Consider the following 12,755-nt stretch of genomic DNA (forward strand, 5'->3'; position numbering starts at 1 on the left):
GGCAAAAAACGACCCTAAAGTGAAAAGACAAGAACATCCCTCAAATACCCTTTTAAAAACGACTTAAAAAGAATAACCTGGCACCACCTCGCGATCGCAGGTCACCAATCGCGACTGCGATCCCATGTAGTACAGAAACAGCTGAACGATACACTGCATTTCGCGTCCGCGATTAACTGGATCGCGACCGCGATCCGTCTCCATCAGCTTTTCTTCAATTTTTGTAGTTCAGGGACTGAGGTTGTCTGATTTTGATTCCGATGTAAATTCTGAAAATGCATAAGTATATGGTAGACTTTTAGTGGCAATTTCTGATGCATACATTTACTGACACTTTATGATGCATAAAATTCAAGGTCTTACAACTCTCCCTCACTTAAACTGGATCACGTCTAAATCAACACGTTATGAAAAACGGGGTGTTACAATTTGTGTATTCCACATAGATTTATGAGGTTGATTCTCAACCGACGACTTTTGGTCATAGGTGCCAATAATGTTAACTTATCATAGTCTTGTCAAATTTGATGTTAACTTATCATACTTTTGGTCATAGGTGCCAATTTGTTTTTTCGAATTTGAATATTGATTGTAGTTTGTGGTGGCTGTTGTCCGTTGTGATTTCAACAGTAAATTGTTTGATTTAGGGTATACAAAGAATTAATGCTAGCAATTTTAGGTTGTCTTTGGAGACTGAGGAATTTTAATTGTTGTGTTATAATGTTGGCATTGTTAATCGAATGTAGTGGATTTGAATAAAATTGTTTTTTCGTTAAAAATCTTTGTAATTCGAAAAAACAAATTTACGGAGCAGAGGACTAAACATGACTTGAAGTAAAAGTCAGGGGCTCAAATAACAAGTTACTAGAAGTACAAGGATAAAATCGCCCAGTAAAAGAGGTTTCTGGTGGGGGTTTTATTGGGGCATATGAAGAAACATGCATTCTTCTATCACCTTAAAAATCCCCTTTTTCTATTTCACACCTAAAAACACTTTTGAAAATTAAAAATTCAGAATCAAATCTCAATTCCAAAAATAGAATTTGATTTCATAGATTCTACCCAATGAAATCGCCCTATTCAACCTTTAAATTAAAAAATTAGGGTTTTTCTCTGTATCTATCTATCTATATCATATATACAATAATAATACATACAGCTGTAAATCAAATATCTACTCCGAAACATTAGCTATATTTCTATTTCTATTCTTATAAAAATTAAATTTATTATCATTTACAAATGGAAAGCGGAACAGACGGTGAACAATACGTGTTATTATCAAAAGTTCGACATGGATTGAAACGAGAATTCGCATTTGCAATGAAATCTCAAGCCGAAAATTTCGGAACATATGGCCGGACACGTGGCCGGAGGTCTCAGATGTCGCCGGAACCTGAACCGGTTAATAAAAAATCAAAAACTGATGATCTAGGGTTTGTGAAAGAGGAATCGGTATCGAATACAGAGGAAGAAGAATCGAAAAGTGATGTCGTTGATCCTGGAAGAACGGCGATGGAAAGCGAAGTGAAATCAGAGGATAATGATAATGATAATGGTGATGATAATCATATTGTTAATGATGATGATAAATCTATTTGTGAAAATGAAAAAAAATTGGAAATGAAAATGTCAAAGAAGATTGTGATAAAGAGATTTCCAGCAAAGTTGAAGGACCTTCTAGAAACTGGTTTGCTTGAAGGATTACCTGTTAAGTATGTTCGTGGCACAAAGGTATATAAATATAAATCTATGTATGTATATGTACAGTGTATGTATCTACATTCATATAGTCTGTTATAGTTTTGTAATGTCTTAATTTCATTGTGGCTTATTATAATTAAATGTTAAATTAAAATTGTTGATCAGGTGAAAGTTGTAGATAATGGATTACCAGGTGTGATAAAAGGAACTGGAATATTGTGTTTTTGTGCAGCATGCAGTGGGAAAGAGGTGAGTTTGTTACGTTTGATTTATTCTATATTTTTGTATTATTCGATTATGTGTAGTCTATAAAGATTGTTTGGACGCTGATTAGTAGTATTGGTGATTCGGTGAATGTAGATCGTGACTCCTAATCAGTTTGAGTTGCATGCTGGAAGTGCGAATAAGAGGCCGCCAGAGTATATTTACTTGGATAATGGTAATACTTTAAGGGATGTGCTTAATAAGTGCAAAACTGCTCCATTTGAGGCGTTGGAAGATACTATTATGAGAGTAATTGGTTGCTCATCTAAAGAGAAACCTGCATTTTGTTTGAATTGCAAAGGTGGGTTGTAAATTTTATGATATGGAGTATTGAGGTTGCATGTTTTAATAGGGTTATCTTGTAATGTATTATGTTTTTGTGATTTATAGGGTCTATACCTGAATTTGGTAGTGGGAAGATGATGCTATTGTGTGATTCATGTATGGATATAAAAGAATCTCATCCTCACTCCCAGCTTCGGTCCCAGTCTAGCATTGTGCTATCTAATGATAATAGTGAGAGGTATTTGCTTATGTAATACTGCAATAGTATATTACTTTTGTTCAATTTGTGGGACAATATAAGTGAACAATTGTCCACACACACGTTACTTTTGATAAGCTTGAGGTTTGCAAAGACTGTACCTATAATGAATGCTTACAGTTACTTGCATTATAAGAACCTTTATGTTCAGTTATTTGTGTCATGATAATCTTTGAATTTGTGTGTCAACTCATTTGTGGGTCCTGTACTGCCTTTGGTAATCATTTGAGCGCACAGGCATAAGCCACATTTTAGGAGAACAATGTAGCAATCAACTTCATTTAATCATGCTTAGCAGTTCTAACTGTCGATCTCCATTTTCTTACCGTATTATTTTAGAATGAAAACAAAACAGGAAGAAAAGGTTATAGTCAATGTGCTATTGTAAGTGACGATCAGAACTCATAATTGGTATTTAATCATTATTATATCATTGTTGCAAGTGACATGGTAGCTTGCTCACATGTAAATTGTTACTGTATTATTGTTCTCTTTTTAACACTTGAGGGTAATCTTTCAAGTATCGGTAGGAGGTTATATTTATAAATGTTGTGCGAAATGATCCTTTGACTGGTTTTTTGTTATTTGCAATTTACTGGCTTGATTGTTTAAGTTATGTATCTAACATATTATTACATAATTAAATGCTCTATTTTTGTTTTTGTTTGAGGTTTATTCCAATAATATATATGTTCGATATATTCAGGTCCACATCTCCAGTATCTGTTCCAAACCCTCTCAACCGTTTAGTCACCTGTAGTAGTTCTAGCCGAAAGAAGGGCCAGGGAAGGCTAACAAGAAAGTAAGTAGTCTTGTTCCGTCACTTACTTTGACTTTTATATGTTGACTTTTTGGGAGTATGAAGTGGGGAACCAGTGTCTTCCTTTCGATGATAAGTTTCTACTATATTATTTTTTATGTAGAGATTTGCGATTGCACAAGCTGGTATTCGAGGAAGATGTGCTAGCTGATGGAACAGCAGTAGCTTATTTTGCTCGTGGGGAGGTAATTACATATCTTGATAAATAAGTTCTTCTGTGTTTAAGTTTTTTGCATGTTCATGCAAATACCATATGCTATATTCCAATTCTGTATAGCTCTTTTGTTACATGATAATACAACTTATGTGGCGGTTGACAGAAAATGTTGGAGGGCTATAAAAAGGGTGCTGGAATCTTTTGCTATTGCTGTAACAATGAGGTATTTGTTGTTTGAAGGTTAATTGGATATCTTATGTCTGGGACTTAGTTTTTTAATTTTTTTCTAATTTTGCCTTCTTCATTATCAGGTTAGCCCCTCACAGTTTGAAGCTCATGCGGGTTGGGCTTCACGGCGTAAACCGTAAGTTCCCCCATCTTTACCTTTTCACAATTCTGCAGCATGTTCATATTATGTTTAAATGAAGCGCGAAACTTGTATTTTTGGCAGATATCTACACATATTCACATCCAATGGTGTTTCTCTACATGAGCTGTCAGTAAAACTGTCACAACACAGAAAGTTCTCTGCAGATGACAATGATGATCTTTGCTCCATTTGTGCTGATGGTGGGAACCTTTTGTGCTGCGATAATTGCCCACGAGCTTTTCACCCTGGTGAGATCTTCTTGACATCATTACTTTACCTTTTTGTTGTATACATATTATCATTGCCCAATGTCAGCCTCATGCTTCCTTTATCTTGTTTGATTCGCCAATCATGGATTGTAGCATAATTTATGTTGTCTCATGAACAATCAAACATCATTTGTTTGTTATTAACATGATTGTTGTAGGTGTATACTTGCTTGTCTTGTTCATTACTTAACTAGTGTAGTATTTGCTCCATCATTTGTATGGAACCGTAAATTGAGATTTTCATTGCGATAACAATATTATATACTTCTAATCGTCCTGTATTTATATTGAATCATTACATTTGTATTTGACATTTTTAGCCAACATATCACCAAAAAATATCTGTTTTCTATATTCGCTAGAATTATGGTTTGCATGATTTTAATATGTGGAAATGGCTGAGGTGCAGAATGCATATCTGAGGCTGTACCGCAGGGTACATGGTATTGCAAGTACTGTCAAAATATTTTCCAAAAGGAGAAATTGGTGGAAAGAAGTTTAGATGCAGTTGCGGCTGGTAGGGTTGCAGGTAATGATCCAATTGAAGAAATAACTAAGCGGTGCATTCGTGTTGTTGCAAATCTAGAGGCCGGTGGGTCGGGAGTGCCTGCTAAAAGAGGCGCTCCAGCCTGTGTTTTATGCAGGTTTGTACATGTTTCTTTATCTTGCAAAGAAATCGATAATGTTTTTTGATATAAAGCAAGATTCACACCTTCTATGTATTCTTGACTTGTGCAGCGCACATGATTTTAGCAAATCTGGATTTGGTCCGAGAACTGTTATCATATGTGATCAGGTGTTTTTAATTTGCAATAAATCGTTTATATGCTACTTCATAATGTCTACGGATCATAACTGTTGTTTGGCTTTCAATTTTCAGTGCGAGAAAGAGTACCATGTTGGCTGCTTGAAGGAGCACAATAGGGATGACCTTCAGGTGCACCGAGTCAGCAACTATATTGTTATTAAAAAAAATCTACAGTTTTTTCCAATAATGTTTACCGTGTGTTTTTATAATTACAGGCGTTGCCTAAAGGAGAATGGTTCTGTTGTACGGATTGCAGTCAAATTCATACATCTTTGGAGAATCTGGTTGCTGAAGGTGATAAAATGCTTCCAGAAACCTCCTTGAGTGCTATAAACAACAAGCAGATGGAACAAGGATTAGAACCTAGTGCCGATCTTGATATCAGATGGAGAATTTTGTGTGGTAAAATGGCTTCTGATGAAACCAGAGTATTGCTATCGAAGGCTGTTGCTATTTTCCATGTGAGTAATTATTACTTGCTTTGTGTTTATGAATAACTGAATATGATACAACTTTTTTCATAATTGTTATCTTTACCGCCTACTTGCATCAGGATCAATTTGACCCAATTGCTGATTCAACCACAAGCCGTCTTGATCTGATACCACACATGGTTTACGGGTAAGTAATTCTTGATGGTGTTTATAGTGATTTATATTGATATTGGAACCTTTTTTAAGTTGCATTCTACGTGACTTACTTCAGGAGAAGTTTAAAACAACAGGACTATGGAGGGATGCACTGTGCTATATTGACAGTCAAGTAAGACCATTTACTCAGTATAAAACACTTCAGGGGTTTATATCTCGCTAAGTTACTAGATTTGTGATTTATTTTTAAACGTGCAGCTCAACGGTTGTGTCTGCTGCCATATTTCGTATCTTTGGCCAAGAAGTAGCCGAATTGCCTTTAGCAGCAACAAGTACTGAATGTCAAGGATTGGTGAGTCCAATTGTGCAAAACATGATTATATCCACTACCTGTTTTGACCCGTTTGAGATAAAGCTCAACCCCAACTTGTTTGTTTCGGTGGAGTTGTAATTTTCTGATTTATGTGAAATTCTGTGTAGCGTTATTTTCAAGCTCTGTTTTCTTGCATTGAGAAACTGCTAGCTTCTCTGAATGTGAAAATTCTAGCGCTTCCTGCTGCTGATGAAGCTGGATCCATTTGGACTAAGAAGTTTGGGTTTGAAAAGATGCCTGATCTAGAGGTATGCCCTTTTAGCTACTTATTATTGTTAAATAATAGATGTCAAACATAACCCAAATGGATCCTCATGTGTGTCGGTATTTGTATGTTACCTGTGGTTTTGTTTTTAAATTGCAGTTGAAGCAGTACAGAAAGAATTATCAGTTGATGGTTTTTGAAGGAACCTCAATGTTGTATAAGACTGTTCCGAAGCCTTAAACAAGGGTTGGTGATTGGAAATTTAATTTTTGGGTCAAAAGTGCACCTATGATGGTGGGGCGACCGTGATTGGCTATAATTATAAACGTGCAATTTTTAATTTTGGGGGTTCTAGTTACTGACGTATATGGAGAAGCAGCAGTACTGCGTAAAATCTCCCGTTGGTATACATGGCGGGCATTTTTGGGATTGTTATTTTTTGATTTGATATTGATGATATGTGATATATTCAGCGTACAAATGGGCTAGCCCTCTGGGCAATTTTGAGTGGGAAATTTACCTTTTCTTTTGTTTTAAGCTGGTGTTGATTTTGGCTATAGTTTTGAAGAACCATGTTACCCTCTTGCAATATGTATATTTTTTTGGGGTCATTAGTGCTTATATGGCTAATCTTTTGACTAGATTAGTACAGGATTTCGGGATGTGGGAATGCAGGTTCCACAAGGTAAGTTTGAATTAAAATTGAATTAAAGCTGCAGATAGCCTTATTAAAACTTACCAAATACTTTATACAGTACAAGCCATTTAGGTCAATGTTAAACTAATCCACGTTTTCTTATCGAACTTACCCAGTTAGTAGAATTAAAGTTTTAAAATTGTGGACTGACCAGATGCTGTAATTTTATTTACATTTCTGGGTTTTATAACCATATGTATGATTAAAAAGCCCTGCGAGTGGTAACGTATTAAATTTATACAAAAAATCGTGTGATATACTTGGGTATCCCAAAAATCCGTAATGTAAGTAATAAGACCATCTTTATCCCTGAAGGGGATGATGGGCGTGTTGCTGGGTGGGGTGGGGTGCTTGATGAGCGTGCTGACATACCGGTGTGTAATGGGGTGGAATGTTAAGTGGCGTGTTGGGTGATGTGTTAAAATCTGATTGGAAGTTGGGTGAAAAAGGGGATAAAAACTAATTAAAAAGAGGAAAATACCCAACACGCCTAAAACTTTTAAGTGCTCACTTGATGCACTTGACCAACACACACACTAACACGCCTTGTTATGGGGTGCTAGGTGGCGTGTTGGCCAGCACATACACACCAACACGCCGCATTAAAGGTGGTCTAAGAGCACTTTTAATTATGACATAATGTTATTCGAGAACGGACTGTCACATCAACACTACATCAGCACCTTCTTTCCATCACTAACCAAAGACTTACCGCTAACAACCATGATATACCTCACACTCACTAAATTAGTTAATTATTTACGAGTACAAGTAATAAGGCAAAATGTACAAAAAGTAAATGTTTTCGGTTCCGTGATCAATTGTGTGTGGCAAAGACGAAATGAAGTACGGGACATCAACCACTAGCCAACGGCTAATTGCTAATATTGGTGTGATGGGAAGGTGGAGGCAACGTCGGGTGCAACGACATAACCGTTACTAGCCAAGTATCACAAGAAATCAATAACTATACATCATAAGTTTTGTTATTCTGAATATGAATATAATTACTAAATAAATTCTACTCAAAAGTAACTTTTTTATTTTGTACGAGGAACCCTATGAACGAGCATATTGACTCCCTTATAGCAAATAAACTTTGAACATCAAGAACCTAGGTGTCATCTCGATGCCAGATAAACCACATTCCATTGTAAATCTTTAATTAAGCTCAAAAGGATATTGCTAAGGAATTAACTCAAGACTTAACGCTTCATTAGGAGTCTTGATGGCCACTTAAAAGCAGTTTCACTAGAAGGTATTTAAAGATTTCTATGTTTCATCTTTTATAATTTAAAACATCGCCCTAGTTCAGTTTTACTAACCGTTGCAAAAATCTGAAATACATCATAGGTTAGCAAAGGCTGCCGACTTCATAGTTTCCCTACAAACATGTATTTTGAAAAATGGGATTATATATCGGGAGGTCCACCAAGTTTATCATTTTGTATTTTTAGTTCACCTATATTTCTATAACGACCCGTCAAAATCGCTATTGACGCGGCACGTTAATCATTGATTCCACAGTGAGGTTTTGACCTCTATATGATACGTTTTGATAAAATATTGCATTCATTAAAATAAGTGACTTTCTAAACATAGAAAGTTATAAACATGTGGGCGAGTGCTTAGGTATAAGCAAAACTCCGAAATACATAAGTCTTTAATTTACAGGTTGACATCACAGTCCAATTATTTATTACACAACGCAGTTTTATTTTGAATGCAATAAACTTTGTACAAAGCATGAGAGACTCCATGCAGGCAACAAGCACATCACAGCGGAAGCATTCTAAGGACCTGAGAATAAAACATGCTAAAAAGTCAACACGAATGTTGGTGAGTTATAGGTTTAATTGCTCGAGTCATAAACATATATAAAGATAGACCACAAGATTTCATCAAAAGTTTATCAATAGATTCTACGTAACAGAGCACCCTGGTAACTAAACTTAACGATATAGTGATAATTACCCCATTCGTTTTAATACACGCAAACCAACGTGTCTTAAACTCAAATAACATACGTCCGTTAAAAGGCTAGCGCTCTAGCTCGGACGGGGATGTCAAGCCCTATGGATCCATATACAATTATTCGCGCCCACCAGTCCATATCCTATGTACTGGCAGCTACTAGTTACCAAAGCTAAGGAATTTTCGGTTTAACTAAGTGTAGAATTTAGTATGTACTTGTGTCTTATCGCATTTAAAATAAATTGCATGTATTCTCAGCCCAAAAATATTTAAAGTATTTAAAAAGGGAGACTATAACTCACAGTTCAATATTGCGATTCCATATTGTAGGCAAATTGCGTAGACGTAATGATGGTACACGACTGTATGGTTGGCCTTGGATTCAAGAACAATACCCCGAATAATACCCAATATTTCCTTAGCTTAAATCGGTTTGAAACCTGAATTAAAACACCCTCGAATATACTTTATTATTATTAAACTTAAATTTAAAATTATAATTATAATATAAATATAAATAAATTACAGAAGAATGATTATGAAAAATCCGTCGAGCAAAACTGACCTTTTATAGTACTTTTCGATTTACTGTAGCTCATGCGATCGCATGAGTTTTCAGTGTTTTTGCCATGCGATCGCATGGCCGCCTTTTTCGTTTTTGTTTGCTAGTTCGTCGACATCAAATAGTACTGTAGCAATAGTGTTTTACTGTAGCAAATAGTGTTTACTGTAGCAAATCACTGTAGAAAAGTCGTTTCACTGTAGCATTGTAGCAAAATACGGTTTCACTGTAGCAAATAGTGTTTTACTGTAGCAAATAGTGTTTTACTGTAGCAAAGTCATTTTTACTTGTACATATATATATATATATATATATATATATATATATATATATATATATATATATATATATATATATATATATATATATATATATATGTATGTATATTTACATAATATTAAATCATATAGAGAATTGGTTTAAATTAGTCGAAATTTTCCGGGTCATCACATAACCTCCCCGTTAAAGAAAATTTCGTCCCGAAATTTTGAGTAGTACCTGTTTCATGAGCGATATTAGTGAACAAATGTGGATACTTTTGCTTCATTTGATCCTCACGTGTGACACCGCTAATTTTTTTTTATATATATACATACGTGGCGGAAGCATAATATTACTTAAATACGATATCCACATTAACTATTGTTAATACAACCTGTGTCACGTGTCATTACAAAATACTTGTTTATACAGAGAAGACGTATTTACAATACATTTACAAAGTATCACTGTTTAAACAAAACAAGACAACATCAGAGTTGACTCCTGTCAAACATAACATCACCATGTCCGTCTTCTCCCAAAAGCACAATCTACAAAAGCTATCAACCTGCAGGGAGGAGATGGAGGGGAATTAGCACGAAGCTAAGTGAGTACGACTAGCTACAGGCCATAGCATACAGAAGTGTTATACTAATCATGTCACAATAGTCTAACACACAAACATCACCCAAGTGCCGTCTACAGAGACTCTGGCGGCTCGGCCAAACCATTAACCACCAGCTGATCGGACTGGGGCTTACCAGAAGTTCCTCCACCACCGTATGTATATACATAATCCACACGCGACGGACGCGTCATTCACATATATATACACCACGGCTGTCTAGGCCACCACATAAGGAACCCAACCCGCAGGTTGATCTCTCCTACCGAGGCCACCACACAATAGGGACGCACTGGGCTCCAGCAGACAAGCATCAACCAACATGCAGTCATCACAATGTACTAACTATCCACAACAATAAGTATATCTAACAAGCATGGCAGTCATAATATAACATGCTACTATATACTATATTCTCCAGTTAGTCCCACTCATCGATTACCAGCAAATGAGAAGGTGTTCAGCTATCTAATCACTGAACCTTCTCTTTCTCCTTTTCTCCTGAGAAATACATATACACGAGTTAGTTTATGTCCATAAACACCAAATAAGACAATACAGAAAATTTTGTCAGAAAACTGTCCGCTAAAAATTTTGTCAGAAGACTGTCCGCTAAAAATTTTGTCAGAAGACTGTCCGCTAAAAATTTTGTCCTTAACACTTGTGCACTTTCAAAATTTACATGTCCGCTAAAAATTTTCTCCTTAACACTTGTGCACTTTCAAAATTTACATCATAAATATCAAAATACAAACGGGCAGCATAACAGCTAAAAATCAACACTTAGGTAAAATATTCTGTCCAGGACACTCAGTCGGTCGACTGACACTGACAGTCGGTCGACTGACCTTCTCAGTCGGTCGACTCACTTGGTATTACATCAATCGGCCGAATGCAAATCTCAGTCGGTCGGTTGTCTTCGTTAATCGGCCGGTTCAACCCTCAGTCGGTCGACTGTCGACCGACAGTCGGCCGACTGTGTTCATCTTCATCAGAAACTGAACAAAGGCTACGGACTTCAAGCTAAAATCACCAAATCTTGATCTAGAGCTCGTTTTCGATACCAAAACTTGCCACAACTCAATTACTACATGTTATAGACTATAAACCCACAAAGTTTTGACCATAACAACATCAAATCCATGGATTTTGACACAAAATCAAGCTTTTTACAAAACTTACACAAAACTATGAATTTAACCATGAATTGAACACAAAAACACATGTTTCTTACCTTGTTAGAATCAGTAGACAACAAGGAACAAGATTCCAAGATCAATTTGAGCTCAAGAACAAGTTTTGATGATTAGGGTTTCAAAGGAGAAAGAATTAGGTACGAGGTATTATTTTGGGAAGGATCTGGAAAGTGCAAGAAATGCACTGCACAAGTCATCAAAAGTGGGTTAAAATTCCACACTGTGTGACACACGGGTATTTACCAGTTATCTGATATCTTTCGTACATCATTTGGCAACCCAAACGAAGTCCAAATTAAATAAACAAACCTGTTCTGTGACCCTTGTCACAAACTGGTCCTAACCACATCATTATTTAATAATAAATATTAAATAAAAATAAAAGCATATAATAACACAATACAAACTTAAGGGCAAAATAGTAATCTTACATCTAGGCCCACTTAAGGATGTTACATCACGTTCCCAAGTAAACTCGGGTCCTCGTCTAGCGTTCCAACGAACCCTAACTATCGGTATTTTGCTTTGTTTTAATTGTTTGACCTCACGATCCATGATTTCAACATGTTCTTCGATAAAATGGAGTTTATCATTGATTCGTATTTCGTCAAGAGGAATTACGACATCCTCTTCAGCTAAACATTTCTTCAAATTTGACACGTGAAATGTGTTGTGAACACTACTAAGTTCTTGCGGTAGCTTTAATCGATAAGCAACTATTCCAATTCTTTCGGTGATTTCAAAGGGTCCTACGTACCTAGGACTTAGCTTTCCTCGTTTACCGAATCGTACAACGCCTTTCCAGGGTGACACTTTCAACATGACTTTGTCGCCCACTTGAAATTCTAGCGGTTTTCTTCTTACATCAGCATAACTCTTTTGGCGACTCATGGCCGTTTTCAATCGCTGTTGTATCTGAATGATCTTTTTGGTGGTTTCGTGAATAATTTCTGGTCCAGTAAGTTGTCTTTCTCCTACTTCACTCCAACATATAGGAGATCTGCACTTTCTACCGTAAAGTGCTTCAAATGGCGCTGCGTTGATGCTCGTATGATAGCTGTTATTGTATGAAAATTCTGCCAACGGTAAGTGTCGATCCCAACTGGTTCCAAAGTCAATCACGCATGCCCGTAACATGTCTTCCAATGTTTGTATTGTTCTTTCACTTTGACCATCTGTCTGTGGGTGATAAGCGGTGCTCATATCTAATCGAGTTCCCAATGCTTTTTGTAATGATTGCCAAAAACGTGATGTGAATCGGGTGTCGCGATCAGATATGATGGAGATGGGTACACCATGCTTGGAAACTACTTCCTTCAAATATAGGCGTGCTAAT

General features: G+C 36.3%; 1 protein-coding gene across 1 annotated transcript; it reads left to right on the forward strand.

The window, feature by feature from the left end:
- Positions 1-997: 997 nt before the first annotated feature.
- On the forward strand, positions 998-6,669 carry LOC139867085 (uncharacterized). Its single transcript, XM_071855417.1, has 18 exons — positions 998-1,734; positions 1,870-1,953; positions 2,065-2,269; positions 2,359-2,491; positions 3,219-3,314; positions 3,436-3,517; positions 3,653-3,712; positions 3,801-3,853; positions 3,941-4,107; positions 4,538-4,772; positions 4,867-4,924; positions 5,009-5,065; positions 5,152-5,397; positions 5,490-5,557; positions 5,642-5,698; positions 5,785-5,878; positions 6,007-6,147; positions 6,264-6,669. Exons 1-18 carry the CDS (start codon positions 1,243-1,245, stop codon positions 6,342-6,344), a joined length of 2,409 nt encoding a protein of 802 aa, XP_071711518.1. The 5' UTR covers positions 998-1,242; the 3' UTR covers positions 6,345-6,669.
- The last annotated feature ends 6,086 nt before the right edge of the window (positions 6,670-12,755 follow it).

This window comes from Rutidosis leptorrhynchoides, chromosome 1 (genome assembly GCF_046630445.1).
Source record: "Rutidosis leptorrhynchoides isolate AG116_Rl617_1_P2 chromosome 1, CSIRO_AGI_Rlap_v1, whole genome shotgun sequence".
NCBI classification, from domain to species: Eukaryota; Viridiplantae; Streptophyta; class Magnoliopsida; order Asterales; family Asteraceae; genus Rutidosis; species Rutidosis leptorrhynchoides.

Coding starts and splice junctions, on each gene's coding strand:
- LOC139867085 (XM_071855417.1), top strand. CDS start 1,243: ATGGAAAGCGGAACAGACGGTGAACAATACGTGTTATTATCAAAAGTT. Junction 2,270..2,358: donor ATTTTGTTTGAATTGCAAAG/GTGGGTTGTAAA, acceptor TGTGATTTATAG/GGTCTATACCTGAATTTGGT. Junction 4,773..4,866: donor CCAGCCTGTGTTTTATGCAG/GTTTGTACATGT, acceptor TGACTTGTGCAG/CGCACATGATTTTAGCAAAT.